Source organism: Amblyraja radiata, chromosome 11 (genome assembly GCF_010909765.2).
Source record: "Amblyraja radiata isolate CabotCenter1 chromosome 11, sAmbRad1.1.pri, whole genome shotgun sequence".
Taxonomy (NCBI): Eukaryota; Metazoa; Chordata; class Chondrichthyes; order Rajiformes; family Rajidae; genus Amblyraja; species Amblyraja radiata.
The window spans coordinates 19,378,599-19,398,248 of NC_045966.1; the positions used below are offsets into that span (position 1 = coordinate 19,378,599).

Sequence of the window (19,650 nt, forward strand, 5' to 3'; positions counted from 1 at the left end):
GGAATGTGTTATTTGGCTTCATCAACATCTTTAATCAGTAAACATTTTTGATAAAGTCCAATTTCATCTGCGTTGCAAATTTCATCTAAACTCTGCACTTCATTATCAAGGACGGCCCTTCAGCCGATTGAGACAATGCTGACCTCAAACATCTATGTCTATAATAATTCTGCCCTAACCCATTTTATTCACCTAATTCCCATCAGCCTCCCCCAGATTCTACCATTGACCTAGACACAAGGAACTGCAGACGCTGGTTTACAAAAAAGAACACAAGTGCCAGAGTAACTCAACAGGTTAGGCAGCATCTCTGGAATACATGGATAGGTAATGTTTTAGGTCAGGTCGTAGTCTGAAGTATGGTCCCGCCCTGAAATGTTGCCTATCTACATCGTCCAGAAAGTTGCCTGACCTTCTGAGTCACTGCAGCACTCTGCGTCTTTATTTCTATAATTGAGCTACACATTAGGGCGATTTGCAGTGGCCAATTAACCTAACAAGTTGCATAACTTGAGAATGTGGGAGGAAACCCACACGGTCACAGGGAAAATGTTTAAACACCATACAAACAGCACTGGAGATCAAGATTGAATTAGAGTGACTGGAGTTGTACCAGACGTGTCACTGAATTGTTGCACTTCTCCCTGTGGATGTAAACCATATTGGAATCTACAAGTTGACAGGGTAGATGCAGGAATACTGTTCAACCTAGCTGGCAAGTTCACAAGCACGGAGGTGACAGATAAGAAGAGGTCTCTTCATCAGAAGGAAGTTGGACCTCCACCCAACATAGCTGTTAATTCAAGGTTAATTTACTCAGTAGGATTTAAGGCATTTATATTTTTATATTAAGGGACACGGTATAGTTTGCTGAGAAGGTGGAGGGAGCTGGAAGGGAGGGGCAGAGAAACAGTCTGTAGATGTTGTTACCAGGTGTGTGTGTGTGTGTGTGTGTGTGTGTGTGTTTGTGTGTGTGTGTGTGTGTGTGTGTGTGTGTGTGTGTGTGTGTGTGTGTGTGTGTGTGTGTGTGTGTGTGTGTGTGTGTGTGTGTGTGTGTGTGTGTGTGTGTGTGTGTGTGTGTGTGTGTGTGTGTGTGTGTGTGTGTGTGTGTGTGTGTGTGTGTGTGTGTGAAAGTATGCAGCTACCTAGTGGCTGAATGTGTGATCACATACAAGCGTTTGCTAAATCTGTACGTAAACCCTAGTCTTGAGTCATCTTACAACTACTGTCTTTAGACCTGGCCTTTGTCTTGTCAAGACTGTGTGATAGCTGGTGTGCAATAGCGCCCTCCCCCCATCCCACACAGTTAAAATAATTTGGGTAGAAAGGAACTGCAGATGTTGGTTTATACCGAAGATAGACACAAAGTGCTGGAGCTATTCATCGGGTCAAAAGGATGGATGACGATTCGACCTTTTCTTCACACTTCTTCACTCCTTTTTTTGTGCTTGGCTAGCTTCCATTCCTTGGAAACGGTAGCAAAACATTCTTGACCACAACAGATTGCCTAAGGGTGGTAATCCGTGTACTGTACATTACTAGAAGCTTAAGGTTAAATCACTGATTATGGTTAATGCACTCTTTCTGCAGTTGAATTTTTGTTGATTTCTCTGGTGGCAGGTTTTTAAAGCCTGGAAATGTGTGCTTTTTTTTAACAGCCAGGGTGTGTCTTTGAAAACTTCCTTGTTTAGCCTACAAGCTAGTAAATCAAATGCTGGTCAATCAGGAGTTGACTGTAATGGCTTCCTGAGAGTGAAGTCATACGTGCTTCCCTCACTCCTAAATTTCCTACATTTTTGACTAGTCCATAAGTCAACTCACCATGTTTATCCTCTTGAATTACAAATGCTTTAGGTATCGGGTCACATAACAATTGAGCATACAAAATATGAACCATCAGAATTCTTCCCTCTTTATAATCCAGCTGGCTTGAAAAATTCAACACATTACTCCAATCCGATGGTCTGCAAATGTTCGCAAAATGTCTATAATTTGGAGTCCATTCCTATTTCAAAAACGTGCCTCTCTCATCTTGCTAATGCATTCACTGCAAACTGCGCATGTGATCCATGTTTCATGAAAGCAGTTCACAGGCACCCATGTTGACAGGGGAACCAGCAAGGTATTTTCCTAATCAGCAAGTTGGTCTCAACCCAAAACGTCACCAATTCCTTCTCTCCATAGATACTGCCTCACCCGCTGAGTTACTCCAGCATTTTGTGCTTACCCCCAGTAGGAAGGACATTTCCTTTAGCAGGGAGATGCAAAACCAGGGGCCACACAGATCATAAGGTCATGTCATAAGTAATAGGAGCAGAATTAGGTCATTCAGCCCATCAAGTCTACTTGGAGGAAGAGGTAGATCAGCCATGATTGAATGGTGGAGTAGAAATAATGGGCCGAATGGCCTGATTCTGCTGCTATCACTTGTGATCTTATGAGTAGGGGAATCAGGAACCAGAGGGCATAGGTTAAAGGTGAGAGGGGAAAAATTTAATAGGAACCTGAGGGCGACTTCTTCACACGGAGGGTGGTGGGTATATGAAACAAGCTGCCAGAGGAGGAGATTGAGGCAGGTATTATAACATAATTTAAAAGACATTTGGTCAGGTACAACATGGATTAGGTTTAGGTGTAGAGGGATATGGGCCACATATGGGCAGGCCTGTTTCTGTGCTATGACTATAATTAAGCAATTATATTTAATATGAATTAAGTACAAAATTGCAGTAAGAGACTGAATTGAGTTAACATTAAAATCTGCCGTAAAAACTTAAAACCTGAAGTTTACTTTTTAATGTCTGAGAGGTTGTGCGGGCATCTCTAACACTTAGTACTTTGCAAGAATGTTTGTGGATACGTATCTATCTCTAATGTCTTGAACTGAACGGCCTCATCATCTACATCTGGCATTGGAACATATTTTCCCCTTTCCATCTTCATTGGCCCATTGACCAAAAGGTCAACAGATTCATCCACAATGGAGCTGCAGATATCCCTGGTATAAGTACAAATGATTTGATGTAACTAGTGGTTAATACTAGATTAAACAGAAGCCTCGCAGAAGTAGAATGAGTGCGCAGATCGGGTGCAGCCTGTAGCAGCTGCATGGAGTGGCAGTAGTAGGTACCGACATCTTTGCCAGTCCAGGCCGACCCCAACATCACCGATCCAGTGCCACCACCAGGATAACAGACCTTCAATGCTACGATAAGGCTCCATATCTCAAAAGTTTCTAAGTTCTAGGAGCAGAATTAGGCTATTCGGCCCGTCAAGTCTATGCCATTCAATCCTGGCTGATCTATTTTTCCTTCTCAACCCCATTCTGCTGCCTTCCCCCCTAACCCCTGTTATTTTTTAATAACCTGATTCTTGAAAGCTAAAAGATGGTGCCAGAAATGTGGCAACTCTTTGGGTACTATCTCAGAAGAAATCTTTTTCTTTACACTACTCAATTGTTGCATACTATGGTTATATGATAATTTTACTGGATTGCATGCAAGCCAAAGCACTATATTAGTTTAGTTTAGTTTAATATTGTCACATGCACCGAGGTACAGTGAAAAGCTTTTGTTTGCCTCCTATCCAGTCAAAGACTATACATGAATCCAATCAAGCTGTCAACAGTTTACAGATAAAAGATAAAGTTACTATATTCTATACCAGAGTCATGGAAAATGCTTGAAAGGATAGGTATTTGACTTTTCATGGAATAAAGAATATTATCGATTGAAATGATATCTTGATTTATTCCAGATTTTTTGCAGTTATGAGTATATATGTTTTGTATTTCAGATGATTCACAGGACAGAAATATGGACTCTCATTTTTTATCAACACTGATCCTCAACGATATGGTGCAGGAGAAAACTGAATACACAGTACCGGAGGAAAATACTTGGGACGAAACATTAAATGACTCAGTGGTTAGTGACCAAACATTATTGATCAGCGACGCTAATGATCCACAACCTTTACAAAGCAAAAACTACTAAATATTAAAAATGTTGCATGTTTTTTGGAATTATCTTTGGTGCATCAGCTTAACACAGAATTCAGTGGAAGCAAATTCTCAGATGCTTTTAATAAGAAGTAAAAATAACATATTTTCTTGCCTGTTAATAAATGTTGCATGTTTTTTGTAATTATCTTTGGTGCATCAGCTTAACACAAATACAAGCCAAGCAGTTTCAACCATATTTCTTCATAACATCCAGGAATCTTATCCTTCCGAGTATATTGGGGAGCTTTCTAAGATGGTTTATTAGTTTATTTATGAATAATGAGTCACACAAACAGATAATTAATGCATGGTTAATGGCAAAAATCAAGATTATCTGTCTTAAATACAATAATAAAGATTTTACAATTTACACATGTTAGTGGAACTTCATGTTTAAATTATATAATTAAATCATTACTGTCTAATTATTTATTGTGTTTTTTTGGTTTGTAATCAACATCAGTATGTTCCAAAACAAAGGGTCATAAATACAATTCCGTCTGAAGAAGGGCCTCGACCCGAAACGTCACCCATTCCTTCTCTCCAGAGATGCTGCCTGTCCTGCTAAGTTACTCCAGCATTTTGTCTACCTTCGTCATAAGTACAAGGTAATCAATAATAAATATTTGTGTATTCAGAAGAAACAGATTTATATGGATTTGTGGAACGAGCTGACAATAAATAATTCACCTTTTACATGAAAATTAAAAAAATTGCAGAAGTTCATTGACCAGTTAAAAGAAAGTGCTATAGACATTCAGATTGGGCAGCAGCTGTACGTAGAGAAAGAAGACATTTCAACTTGAAACAACTTTGTCAGGTGGGGTGAGAAAGAGGGGAAACATGATAGTTTTCAAATGCAAACATGGTAGAGAAGGGATGGATAGGACATAAAGAAATATCTGATTGGTTGTGTCCAGGTTACTGTGGGAATGAGCTATTGGTTAAGTTATCTTGTTGATTATTAATGGGGAACTCTACAGTATCCGTGCACTATATAAAATGCTAGAAGGATTCTACAGGGCAGGCAGCATCTGTGGAAGGAATGGACAGGAGATGTTTTGGGTTGGGACCCATCTTCCGAATCTGACTGTCCATTACCTCCACAGATGCTGCCTGACCTGCTGAGCTCCTCCAGCGCTTTGTGTTTTGCTCAAGATTCCAGCATCTGCAATTCCTTCTGTCTCTATCCCTGCCTTGCGATTTCTGGTTTTAACCTTTACATTTCCCTCCATTATTCTCAACTGCTAACAAACACGAAAAAAAGAGTAGATTCCTTGGCCTAACTGGATGGAGACTCAAATTGTTTCTGGGTTGAGGGCTGATCTCTGCACTGAGCTGCATTCTTGGGCAGCTCAGTGGCACAACTGGTAGAGCTGCTGCCTCACAGCGCTGGAGACACGGGTCCAATCCTGACCATGGATGCTGTCTGTATGAAGTTTGCATGTTCTCCCTGTGGGTTTCCTTTGGGTGCTCAGGTTTCTTCCCACATCCAAAGATGTGCAGGTTTGTAAGTTAATTGTCCTTTGAAAATTCTCCCGAACGTGTAGGAAGTGGATGCGAATGTGGGATAACGTAGATCGAGTGTGAAAGGATTTTTGATGGTCGGCATGGACCCAGTGGGCCAAAGGGCCTGTTACCATATTGTATCTTTCAATTGATCTTTGTGTTTTGTGAGGCAGGGGATGGTGGAGTAATCAGCATCATGAGGTGGGATTTCCCATCTCACACTCTGCACTGTGACTCTGGTTTTATACTCTGATTTGTGCAACATGCACCAGCATAAATAATATGCTTAGCCCAAATAATAATAACTCCAGAGTGGGCTTTCAACAATTGAGAAACTTTCCAAGGAAATGCAGTTGCAGTGGAGCTTAGCAATATAGCTGGACTTTCATCTCCCCCATCTGAATAACTTGGTTACATTTAGTTTCTACTGCCCATGTGAAGATGACAATGGGCAGCTCCATTGATGCATGCCGGAAGTAGACAGGGGATGAACCAAGGTTACCCTTTACCTGTCATAACGTTGACTGACAGGCTCAGCTTTATTAGCAAGTTGAATCTTATGCAAATTCACTGGCGACCTTTGAAGAGTGGACCACCTGCTGAATCTAATGGATATTTGCCAATCCCATCAATTGTTTTTAACCTGGATCTTTTCAGAAACTTCTCAAGGATCCCAGAGTCTGCTGCCTATAGACAGGAAAAAGGCAGGAAACAGGTGGTTGTTTCTCCTGAGGTAATAATGCTTTCAATATGTGGCCACTCGGTTTCACAGTTCTGGCTAGATTTCTATAGGTACGGATGGCTGATTGTAAGTAAGTTTGTCCATCAACACTTGGTTAATGTGCAACCTCAACAAGTTAATGCATGTTTAAGCCAGATTCCTTTGACCGTAATATGATACTTAACATACTTCCGAGACTGCAGTTCGCTGAAGCAAACAAAGATGCTGAGATATAGGAAATATAAATGGGGGTTCTTATTTCCTATTTGAGGGGGTAATACGTGAATGATCATTTTTACTTGCATCAGTCACATTAAAGATTTTAGTAAACTGTTGGATTTAAAGTGCCCTTAACTTAAACAGGGCGGCACGGTGGTGCAGCGGTAGAATTACAGTGCCAGAGACCCCGATTCAATCCTTCCCTCGGTTGTTGTCTGTACAGAATTTGTAAGTTCCCCCCATGACCAGGGCCGGATTTAGATTAAGAGAGGCCCTAGGCTATTCCACTTGTGAGGCCCCTCCCAATTCCCCACCCCCACGACGAGAGGAAGATGGAAGAGTCCTCCAGATTGACACCGATGTACAGCCAAGCGTGGCCAAGGAGATAAAAGGGCTGGAAAATCGCTTTTTATTTATTACCAGTGCTAGTGTCGAGTTATCGGCTTAAAACATTATTATTCTGAAATGGAGGGCAAGGAAAATTACTGAAGTGTTGTTTAGAGACTACAATGCTTCGTGACAGCATAAGTAAGAAAGGCCTATGACAGTGTCAAAAATATTATACACCAGGCCCGAACGAAGCTTTGCAAAAAGGGGGGTGGAATGGCAGGATTACAAACATTTTATGTGAAATAAGTGCATGCAGCGCATATCACAAGCGCGAAGCTGAAAGACCCATGCGTCCGGGGTCTGGGATTTTAGATGCTCTGGTGCATTCTGAGCCTTATTTTGGAGCATTTTTGCACACAGTTTATGACCTATATTTCAGAAATAATTTTGGTTGAGTCAAGAGTAATGTGGTTGGAATGGGATGATTGGGGTCATTGTTGTATACATTTTTTTAAAATCAAGAATTGAAGCTGTCCTTGTTTTAATAATCAAGCTGTACTGCAAATAAAGTACTGTATGTTTTTGCAGTAAATAAAACTTTTTTTCAGAAAATGTTTTGTGTGTTGATTTGATTGCCTGTTACTGTTCGACTGTGTTAGTGTGTGCACATTAAAATTATATGCAAAATGAAAGTCGCAAACTATGGAATACATATTTTTCAGTATTGTTATCAAGGAAAAGAAAGCAGTTTCAATTGTTTGATATTATTCATATGGAGGAGAACATATAATTGCTCTAAACCTACATTAATTTTGCAATCTCATTAAAGATAATCCCTCTTTCCCTCTCCCCCTCCCTCCACCTCTCCCTCCCCATCTCTCTCTCCTCCCTCCCCCTTCCCCTCTCTCTTCCCCCCTCTCACTCTCTCCCTCCCCTCCCTCTCCCCTCCCCTCTGTCTCAACCCCCCCATTTCCCCCTCTCACATCCCCCCCTCTCCCTCCCATGCAGCGAGGCTCCAACTACACGCCGCAGACCCGCAGCCCCCCCCCCCCCGTCCCGGAGAAACGGGCACTCCCGCAACGCAATATTCTACTACTTATCTGGAGTAGACACATAGGATCTTTGGTAAACACGAGGCATCGAGGTGATTGTGTGGAATACAAATGGAGATCTGAACCCACCTGGGTCCACTGCGCATGCGCGGAGAGACCGCGTCATTTTGCGTCGCTACTGCGTCACCGGCTTCCCCCAACTGCGCAGGCGCGGATGGTTGTAATTTTATCCCCCAAAACTTCCAGCGGGCCGCAAACCAGAATTTCGGGTAATTTCCGTCAAAGTGGAAACGCTGATAGCTCTCCAATTTTTTTCTCTGGATTTTTTTTACTCTAGGAAAAAAACACCTTGGCCGGAGGCCCCTTAGATTTTGAGGCCCTGGGCTTCAGCCTATGAAGCCTATAGGTAAATCCGGCTCTGCCGAGGCCCTCCTAGATCTCGAGGCCCTAAACTTAAGCTTGTGACGCTTATACGTAAATCCTCCCTGCCCGTGACCTGCATGGCTTTTCTCCGGGAGCTCAGGTTTCTCCCAAGCTCCAAAGACGTACTAGTTTGTAGGTTAATTGGCTTGGTAAGATTGTAAACTTTCCCCAGTGTGTAGGATAGTGCTTGTGTACGGGATTGCTGATCGGATCAGCCTGTTTCTGCACTTTACCTCTAAACTAAACCTGTAAAAGTCAGTGCTTGGAATCTGCCGTTGATTTATTTCATTGGCAATGATTATATGGAGAATTAAACCACTTGCACCAAAATAGGGTACAGTGATAGAGATTTTGACAACATGTTTTCCTATTTTTTACATTAAATACACCTATGCATCTTAATTGAATCAATCAACAAAATGTTTCACAATAGATCACTGGGCCCCTTTAAATAATTCTGCTAGTTTGTTTTCCTTTCTTCATAATCCTTACTCTCCATAATCGTGTGCAAGGACCAGCTTCATTGCTAATGCTGAGTACGAAGCAAAGTAGATTAGTGAAGAGTGTATGAAGAGGGCACAGATAAAGTGAATAGTTCTTTGTGCTGCCTTGAAATATTTCTCGAGGTCAGCTTGAAGTGATGGTCTATAATGTGCTTTGTGTAAAGTGACATTGATTTCCTTGTTCATTGGTTTACAAGGTCTGAACATTGATGTCATAATGGACTTAGACAGGAAATTGATTAACATAAAATAAGTAATTAGTTTATTTAGTTTGGTGGTACATTGTTTCAGACAGCGTGGTGTTACAATGGTTGTCTGGCAGGAAATTACATCTTTTCCTGTAAGGCAAATGTGGATTGAAATTTCTGTGCTGATTCAAATTTTTTTTCTTTTTAAATAAATTTCAGGGGCTCTTAATGGATATAGCCACCCTGGACAATATCACATTAATTATAATACATAATTATGGAAATTATGTTTTATTAGGTGTTCATATTCAGATTAGTAAGCATCAAATTATCAGCGTGTGGACACATCCATATCAATTTAACAATGCATTTTTGCATGAGAAATGGCCTTCACATCAATTTCCTATATGAAATTGCATTCCAGGGCTAGTTCAAATATTTTTCTGCTTCATTTTTCTTCTTTTGAACCGTCTACAAATAGGAAGAGTTAATTTGTTATTCATATCAATAATCTTACCATGTGATTTATATGTTAACTATTAATTGTTGAACTAATTTTAAATATCTTAATTTTGAACAGAAAAAAACTTTCAACTCACGATCTTTGCACTAGCCAACAAAAATCCCCCTTAAATTGTCATTGTATATCATTCCTATAGGAGAGTTCTCACCAATCGATCGTGGGCTGCAAGCCTTTGTGAAGATTTAGTTGAATCAATTAGTTAATTAATGTTAACTTTAGTTTAGTTTAGTTTAGAGATACAGCGCGGAAATGGGTCTTTCGGCCTTTCGTCCGCGCTGACCAGCGATCCCCGCATATTAACACTATCCTACACACACTAGGGACAATTTACAGTTATACCAGGTCAATTAACCTGCAACCTGTACGTAAGGTCATGTGATAGGAGTAGAATTAGGCAATTCGGCCCATCATGTCTACTCTGCCATTCAATCATGGCTGATCTATCTCTCCCTCCTAACCCCATTCTGCCTTCTTCCCATAACCTCTGACACTTGTACTAATCAAGAACATATCCATCTCCACTAACTTGGCCTCCACAGCCTTCTGTGGCAAAGAATTCCACAGATTCACCACCCTCTGACTAAATAGATTTCTCATCAACTCCTTCCTAAAATAATGTCCTTTAATTCTGAGGCGATGACCTCTAGTCCTAGACTCTCCCATGAGTGGAAACATCCTCTCCACATCCACTGTATCCAAGCCTTTCACTATTCTGTACCTTTGGAGTGTGGTAAAAAAAATGGAGATCCTGGAGAACACCCACACAGGTCACTGGAAGAATGTACAAACTCCATACAGACAAGCACCCGTAGTCAGGATCAAACCTGGGTCTCTGGCACTGTAAGGTAGCAACTCTACCGCTGTGCAACCATACCGCCCTTAATAAACAATTAACATTATTAGTAATAATCTTCACTGTGGGTGTTAGATTGTCTAATATCAATTCTTTAACTAATAATAGGAATTGAGTATATTGCTGTCAATAGTTTTCATTTATAAACCATGTCCATATGTAGTCCGTATATATATATATTTTTTTTTTCCCCCATACAAAATGCTTTTATTCAGAACAAACAAAAATACAAAGTAGTAACACGATCAAAGAATGCCTATATTGGCATTTTACAAAGAGAGTTATCAAATTAAAATATTAACATTTTTATCAATAATACATTTGACTTCCTGCAGTGGCCAGCGTTCACGGAAGGCCTCCACAATGTAGTCCATATTGGGAGTTCATTCCCTGTCCTAGATCAAACCATAATCCACTCACTGGCGAACCTTGTATATTAACCCTCGGGATGCAATTCAATCGTGCATTGAGGCACATACCCACTGTGACGAACTGCCTTTAAAGTCCTAGTGTGCACGCAGTTGTGACCAAATGACCTGGCTTTGCTGAAATGGTGATTTGACCTCAGTGTATAATACTGGGTGTCCAAACCCCTAACTAGCTGAGAGCATCATTTTTTCAATAATTGCAGTGCGATATTCACTCAGTCACAGGAAGTTTTTGGAAAGGTGACCTGTCATGTTAAAGAGTATTGTGCTTTATTAATATTGGCTTTGAAGCAGAATTTCTTGAATACCATGAAGTGAATGAATGCTATTGCCAGATTCTTTACCTGAATTATGGCATAGTCTGCATTTTTTTTTGCACAGTAGGTAGTGCCTTAAGATATTTCTACATAGACATTCCCTATTTGCACCCTTTGACACTCAGTAACTGCACAAAGAGTAATTCTTCGTCTTCTCCATCCACTCAAACAAGGTTCTTGACACCTGGATTACTGTTGTGTGTTGGAAGGAACTGCGGATGCTGGATTAAATGGAAGATCAACACAAAATGCTGGAGTAACTCAGCGGTCCAGGCAGCAACTCTGGAGAGAAGGAATGGGTGACGTTTCGGGCCGAGACCCTTCTTCAGGTCTGAAGAAACGTCACCCATTCTTTCTCTCCAGGGATGCTGCCGGACCCGCTGAGTTACTCCAGCAATTTGTGACTACCTGAATGACTGTTGTTCACGAAGCACCACCACCACTTAAGCAAAGCAAGAATTTCATTGTCCTATACAGGGACACATGACAATAAACTCACTTGAACTTGAACTATTCTGTATTTCATGGCTGCATGCTGCTGTTGCAATGCTCAATTAGAAATTCATGTTACAGGTAAACGTAAATACTTTTGTAATCTTAACATGCAGCTTTAACAATATTTCTAGTTATAATGTCTCATACAGAATATATTTACATTATTCTTTAAATCACTGAGCTAAAAAAAAATCACTCACAGCTGAACTGGCATGATTTCTCAAGATTGGCTCAGTTTACTATTTATAACAAGCTTTTGGACCAAATTGGACTTTTGTTGAGCTCTCCGTTTCAGTAGGAGATAGGAAGTTATGCACAGCAACGACTGCCGTGTTGAGGGGCTTTGCATCCCGTTTGGCAAGAAAATTGCTAGCTGAAATATTTTATGGATGAAGAATTAAAGTGGGTGGAGAATATTACAGGACACTTTGCTTTCCTGATGCAGTGTTGGCAGTCCATGTGTTAGAAGACTTGGAATAAAAGCAAGGGAGCAGATGTAGGAACATGTTCGGTCTCAGGAAATTTGCTGCAGTAAAACTTGGCAAAGTTTCTCTGTTCCAATTAAATGGGTAAATTATATTTGCCATTTAAATCTACTGTTAAACCTTGAGCCAGAATTGATGCCAAATCCTGAAAAAAATGTACAGCCCTGAAATTGGCAGTTTAGTAAGAACATCAACATGAAATCAGCCCCACAGGCTGATGTGCCCAGTTCAACGCACAATTCTCATTAAAAATTAAACATACATTAATTTGGTCTCATGTCAGATTTTCTCATAGTCTGTGTGTTCGAACCAGCTGCATTTCCCCAATAGAAAGATATAATTTGCTGCTTGTTGATAGGGACATTGAACTACTGATTGAATTGTATTGTTCCATCTGCATTAATTTAGCTTTTTTCAATAAGGGACAAACCTTAGCATCTAATGACCATTTTTCTTCTGGTTATTATTTTTTTGTGCATAGCAGCCTAAATTAACCAAGTCTTCTACTGATCTGGAGTAGCTGTTCCAGTCACTGTTGTGGCTTGCAGGGAAAATGGTTTGTGCATTCACCCTTTCCATTTCCAGTGCCTACTACATTTCTTTCCCGAATGCTTTATTTTATTTTATGGAGGTTCATCTTTTCATACTGAAAAATTTTAATTTTTAAATTTGTTTTGATTTTTTCTGATTCTCCAAATAAATCCAGGAGAAACCTCTCCTCCTGTGAATGTTCTTGTATTCATGGATAGGATGTTGTTCTTATGTCCATGTACCTGAATACCACCAGAAAGCAAAATTCTATTGATTTAAAATGTTTAAGTACATTAATTGAGCTGTGACCGTTGCTTTCTGTGGGAGATGTTTCCATGCTTCTACCATTCTTCATGTTATGGAATGACCTGCCCATAGTTTTAATGTTATGTTCTGTTGTTCTGGACTTGCCACATGCAGAGTTAGACTGTTTTAGACCTCATAGGTTATGGGAAATAAGCAGGAAGACAGAGTTAAGGCCAAAGTAATATCAGCCTTGATCTTACTTAACGATGGAGCAATGGCCTGCTTATTTCTAATGCAAAGGTTTCTCCATCTTCCTATCAGTTCCAGTGAATATTATGGGGGGGGGTAAAAGATTAGAGTCACAGAGACCAAAGATTAGTTTATGTCCTTACTTCTTGTATTATTACCCCCTGAACATCACATTCAAAATTAAACATACATTAATTTGGTCTCATGTCAGATTTTCGTTGGAACACGTTGGAATTCAGAAGACTGAGGGGGGATCTTATAGAAATTTACAAAATTCTTAAGGGGTTGGACAGGCTAAATGCAGGAAGATTATTCCCGATGTTGGGGAAGTCCAGAACTAGGGGTCACAGTTTAAGGATAAGAGGGAAGATTTTTAGGACCGAGATGAGGAAATCATTTTTTACACAGAGAGTGGTGAATCTGTGGAATTCTCTGCCACAGAAGGTAGTTGAGGCCAGTTCATTGGCTATATTTAAGAGGGAGTTAGATGTGGCCCTTGTGGCTAAAGGGATCAGGGGGTATGGAGAGAAGGCAGGGATGGGATACTGAGTTGGATGATCAGCAATGATCATATCAAATGGCGGTGCAGGCTCAAATGGCCGAATGGCCTACTCCTGCACCTATTTTCTATGTTTCTATGTTCAATGATGTTTCTTGTGGGTATGCTCCAAAATGGCTTTGGAATTCTAGCTAGATAATAGGACCTCAAAGTAATGATATTTGTGAAACCTGTGTGCTTCATTATCTCAACCCCTTTAAAACTAACAGCAGAAGGAATTGTGCAATCATTAATATAGTTTACCATTTTTTTTCAAGATTTTCTTTGTTATTTTAATGTGCTCATTCCTTCCTTCCTTCCTGTGTCTCTGCTCCCTTAAACTGTCTGCAATTTTGATCGCTCTCATGATGATGGAAGCTTTTCTTTGAGTCATTCTATTGTTTATTTTTCATAGCCAGAAGCTCTAGCTTTATGGGATCAATTGTTCTGAACACTCACTGTTTCCCTATTATGGCTACAGGCACTAAAATGAACAGTAAATTCACAATTTTTAATTGAATTCACTAGGTACATAACATTCAAACCCTCCCTGTTGGATAACGTCAATATATTTATGCCAGCGAGCAATGCATGTTATGTGATTCAAAGACCTTGTAGAGGGCTCATGTTTAATTGCCAGTCTTCAAAGTATATTGGAATTGTATCGTGGATTTATTAAACACACAATACAAATTTTCATTAAACTTCTATTGTGTGATGTAGTCTCGGACAATTAAGAGTGTAACTTTTTCTTTGATCTGAGCACAGTGGACTGAAAAACAGAAATTTGTAGACAAAATGAAGACAACAACCAGAACAATTTAAGAGAATAAGGAAAGAAACATCAGAAAGTATTTTGAAATAAAGTATTTTCACCAAGAGAAGCAATGTAAAGGAAGTTGGATCCGAAGGAAGATAAGAAAGAAAAATTGCATTTTATAATTTACTTTTCAAAAAGGATTAGAATGATTTGAGAACTCTTTACTGTAGTTATATTGTATATTGTATTTCAGAATAGATTTAAAATAAAAGAGTTGAAATTCTAGTCTGAAAAATTTGGAACGTTAGTAAACAGATCTATTATTAAAGAGTATTTCTGGAGTTGGCATTCAACTGAAATGCAAATGGTGCCAAATCATTGTGAACTTTTAGATGCAAGATTCCCACACCCTGTGAATCAGAACATGGTATTAGATAAGCAAATAGTCTGTGGCGTTAATTCTCATGTGATTTCATTCAACTTCCTCCTATTCTTTCAAAGGAAACACCAGAAATAAACCGTGCAGAGCCATACATTTACACATTTTCCACTTGCAATCCAACCTGGACTTGGGGAAGTACATTTACGTATAGCTTTCTGCATTAAAGCACGAAAAAGAAATGAAAAGTTTCAAAGTCATTGTTTTTCTGTTTTTCAGCTTATATTTGAAAGGTAGGAATGGTTTATTTATAGCCTCATCAGGTTATTATTTAATGTCAGCCTTATTAGTAAAAAGAAAATTCTACTTGTTCTTTAAGTTAGTTTTCATATCAACCACTTTTAATTATTTCCAGCTTCAGTGCTATTCAAAAGTTACACATAATGCAGCTCGATTATATATTCACCAAAAATGTAATGTTTATCCCTCTCCGCCACTATTATCTTTCTCCACAAATGATAATATGTTTGTAACACTTTCTACATTTCTTGCACCACAAGGGAAAGAAAAATAAGTTTTAAGTTTATCATTTCAAAATGTTTTCTTTGAGTATGATTTGGACAATTCTATTTATTCATAATATATGAGAATAAGAAATCATTACTATTTTGCTTGGTGATTGTAAAACGTATTTGTAATACAGGAAAATACTCATAACTGTAATGTTTTTGCACTTTCTGGATGACATATTTTTGTATATATCAAGTTTTGTATATATAACAAATCAGTTGTAGTGAATGCTCTTACAGTTGAATGGGCAAAGTTCTAATGTTTACTTCAGCTCTTTATTTTAACAATTGTGAGTTTGTAGCCATTGTGGTAAGAGGTGAATAACATAAGTAGTAACATGCACCAAATAATCCTGACAATAATAAAGAGTAAGGTCCGCTAGAAAATGAAATAGGAGAAATGATAATGGGAATAAAGAAATGGCAGAGGAGTTGAATAAAAAAAATTTCCATCTTCACAGTGGAAGACACTAGCAACGTGCTTGAAATTCAAGATAGTCAGGGGCTGGAAGTTAGTGGAATGGCTATTACTAGGGAGAAGTAGTTTGGGAAGCTGAAAGGTCTGAAGGTGGATGTTACCTGGACCAGATGGACTGCATCATAGGAGTCTGAAAGAGGTGGCTTTAGAGTTTGTGAAGACACAGATAGTGATATTTAATGAATCACTAGAGTCAGGAGTGGTTCCAGATGATTGGAAAATACCAATATTACCCCGCTGCACAAGAGGGAGCAAAGCAGAATAGTGGGAACTATAGGCTGGTTAGTCTGACTTTGATGGTCGGTGAGATTTTAGAGTCCGTTATAAAGGATGAGGGTACGGAGTACTTAGAAGTTCACGATAAAATAGGCCGAAGTCAGCAGGGCTTTGTAAAGGGGAGGCCGTGCCTGACAAATTTGCTGGAATTCTTTGAAGAAGGAAATAGCAGGACAAAGGAGAGTCAGTAGATGATGTAAATCTAGATTTTCAGAAAGCCTTTGATAAGGTAACACATGGGAGGCTGCTAAGGAAGATGAGAGCCCATGGTATCAAAAGGCAGATAATAGTATGGATATCAGGTTGGCTGGATGGCAGAAATAAAAGAGTGACAGTAAAGGGGGCTTTTTCTGGTTGGCTGTCAGTGACTAGCGGAGTTCCACAGGGGTTGGTGCTGGGGCCACTGCTCCTCACATTGTATATTAATGATTTGGATGAACCGATTGAAGACTTTGTGGCCAATTTTGCAGATGATACGAAAATAGGTGGAGGGGCACATAATGTGGAGAAAGTAGGGGCTCTACAGAAAGTCTTGGATGGGTTGGGAGAGTCGGCAGAGAAGTGGCAGATGGAATATAGTGCAACAAAGTGCGGAGTCATGCATTTTAGTAGTAGGAATAAAGGCGTAGATTATTTTCTAAATGGGGAGAGAATCCAGAAATTAGAAGTGTAAAGTGACTTGGGAATGCTGGTGCAGGATTCCCAAAATGTTAATCTGCAAGTCGAATCAGTAGTAAAGAAAGCAAACACATTGTTAGCATTTATTTCGAGAGGGCTTGTATACAAAAACAGGGATGTCCTCTTTAAGGCGCTGGACAGGCTGCATTTGAAATATTGTGAACAATTTTGGGCAGCATCTCTGATGAAGGATGTGCTGGATCTGGAGTGGGTCCAAAGGAGGTTTACAAGAATGATCCCAGGAATGAGTAGGTTAACATATGATGAGCGTTTGACGGCACTAGGCCTATATTCGCCAGAGTTTGAAGAATGAGACGTACAGAATAGTGAAAGGCTTGGATAGAGTGGGTGTGGAGAGGATGTTTCCACTAGTGGGAGAGTCTAGGACTAGAGATCATAGCCTCAGAATTAAAGGATGTTCTTTTAGGAAATAGATGAGGAAGTATTTCTTTAGTCAGAGGGTGGTGAAACTATGGAATTCTTGGCCATAGAAGGCTGTGGAGGCAAAGTCACTGGATATATTTAAGGCAGAGATAGATAGATTGTTGATTAGTACGGGTGTCAGAGGTTATGGGGAGAAGGCAGGAGAATGGAGTTAGGAAAGAGAGATAGATCATCCATGATTGAATGACAAAGTAGACTTGATGGGCCGAATGGCCTCATTTTACTTGGACTCAAAGCAAAACAAACGCTGATGGTGCAAGTGGAGTGTGACCACACAAGAAACTCACAGAGACAGATTTAAGGAATATTGCAGGGGTGAGGCTGGTAGAGGAGTAAAAATCATAGGTGGATGAGGCCACAATGCATAAAAAAACAACTGCAATTGAAATGCCAACCAATTGGACGATAAAGGATAGATGGTGGAGAATGATAAGGAGTACACAAGAAAGGATAATTTATCATAAATAGTGTTGGTAATTTTCTTGTGCACTTCTATTTCTTGTAAAATGTTTGCCTTTTCTTCCCTTCTCCCCTACACCTCTAATTTCCCTCTCTCGTGACTCTCAGTCTGAAGGAGTGTCGACCCAAATCGTCACCCATTCCTACTCTCTAGAGATGCTGCCTGTCCTGCTGAGTTACTCCAGCTTTTTGTGTCGATCTGTCATCTTTATTGTGTATAGTCTCTTGGCAACAGACCCAGCCCAATACAGGTTACTCTTAATTATCTTCTAAAATGGTCTAGCAATTCTGCCATGAAATTAGAGACTGGCAGAAACACTCAAAAAGACTAGGCAGCTCTTAAAGTGAAACCAATTTACTTAAAACCATGATATCAATAAAAACCATGATATTAATTCTGTTTTTATTTCAGATTTGCAGCATTTGTAGTTTCTTATTTGATTTTCATGATAATTTTCATTGTATAGAACTATTATAAAGAAACAATAATAAGAATAAAACTGCTTAATCGCTAAACTTTGGACAAAGGCATGCCTAATCCTGTCAGTTGTGCTAAGTATTCCATCATACTTCTGTACCTACTAGATGGTGAAAGGTTTTAAGGAATCATAATACTTATCCTCTAACTTGCTTCTGTTGCCATAATGTTTATCTGACTGCTCCAGTTAAATTTCTGGTCAATGATCATTCCCAAATTGTTGGTGTTACGGGACTCGCCGTTCGATGGTGATGACAGTAAATACTAAAGGTGGGTTGTTAGATTCAGTTTTGTTGCTAATGGCCATTGACCGACCACTCAATGTGTGGAGATGCTGCCTCACCCGCTGAGATTCTCCAGCATTTTTGTCTACCTTCGATTTTTCCAGCATCTGCAGTTCTTTCTTAAACATTTCGTCTACTGCGAAATCTCCTCAAGGTATGTCTACTTTGAAGAAGTTCTCTTCTCTCCGAAGACAGTTTAGCAACATCCTCTCTCACTACTCCCCCTCTGTGAATCCTCCTTAGTCCTTGCTTTCTCCCTCCTTCCCCTCCCCTTCCCAGCTCTCCCACAAGCCTACTGTCTCTGTCTCTTCCATTCTTTTTCCCGCCCCCCCCCCCCAGTCTGAGGGAGGGTCTCGACCCGAAACGTCGACTATTCCTTCTCTCCATAGATGCTGCCTCACCCGCTGAGTTTCTCCAGAATTTTTTCTACCTTTGATTTTTCCAGCATCTGCAGTTCTTTCTTAAACTTAACGATTTGTCTGAATGTTACTTCCCATGTTTTTGCTTGTGCTTGAATGTCTTACTTCAAACAGGCATGGGCTGCTTTGTTGGACGAGAATCTGCGAGTGGAATTTAACATGATGCAATTATAGGAAACATCCTACTTCTGATCCCTGAAGCAGCTGGAGATGTCCAGTCCTAGTTCATTGCCTTCAGGAGCATGTGTTGGGACAGATGATGCATGTCTAATGACCTTGACTATCTTTCCTTTTCAAGTTTTTACTCCAATCACTCTAGTGTTTTCTCTTGTCCATCGGTTGGCTGCACTTCCTCATTGCTTCAGGGACCTGGGTTAGAGCCTGATATCTGATGTTGTCCATATGGAGTCTGCACATTTTCTCCCTGACCACATTTGTTTCCTCTGACTGCTCTGGTTTCCTCCCACATTCTAACGATGCACTGGTGGGTTCATTGGCTATTGTAAATTACCCTTTGATGGGGCAAACAAAATCAAGAGAGATAATGGGCATGTGGGAGAGAGAGTGAATTGCAGGGTTACAGGGAAATAAGGGGGGAATGAGATGCGTGGAATTGCTTCTTTAAGGTCTGCATTGAGCCGATGGGCTGACTGGCTTCTTCTGCGTCTTTAAGAAATAGAAACACGAAAAAAGCCAATTCAGCAAGTTGTGCTTTTTAATAAGATCTCGGCTGATCTCTAGCTCATCCATTCTCCCACCCAAATCCAATATTTATTGATGAGACCAAACATCTATTGATCTTAGACTTTAATA

General features: G+C 39.9%; 2 protein-coding genes across 5 annotated transcripts in view; both read left to right on the forward strand.

Annotated features, from left to right (window-relative positions):
- sting1 (stimulator of interferon response cGAMP interactor 1) overlaps window positions 1-4,123 on the forward strand; it is a 40,950-nt gene extending 36,827 nt beyond the window's left edge. For both annotated transcript variants that reach the window (XM_033029457.1, XM_033029458.1), the window contains exon 7: window positions 3,796-4,123. In XM_033029457.1, the coding sequence (XP_032885348.1) occupies window positions 3,796-3,995 (200 nt within the window). In that variant the 3' untranslated portion in view covers window positions 3,996-4,123. The remainder of the gene's footprint in view (window positions 1-3,795) is intronic.
- A 10,786-nt stretch (window positions 4,124-14,909) lies between these two features.
- ecscr (endothelial cell surface expressed chemotaxis and apoptosis regulator) overlaps window positions 14,910-19,650 on the forward strand; it is a 35,609-nt gene continuing 30,868 nt past the window's right edge. For all 3 annotated transcript variants that reach the window (XR_004413443.1, XM_033029460.1, XM_033029461.1), the window contains exon 1: window positions 14,910-15,045. Coding sequence is in view for 2 of the 3 variants with exons in the window: in XM_033029460.1 (XP_032885351.1) it covers window positions 14,994-15,045 (52 nt within the window). In the remaining variant the exon portion in view is untranslated. The remainder of the gene's footprint in view (window positions 15,046-19,650) is intronic.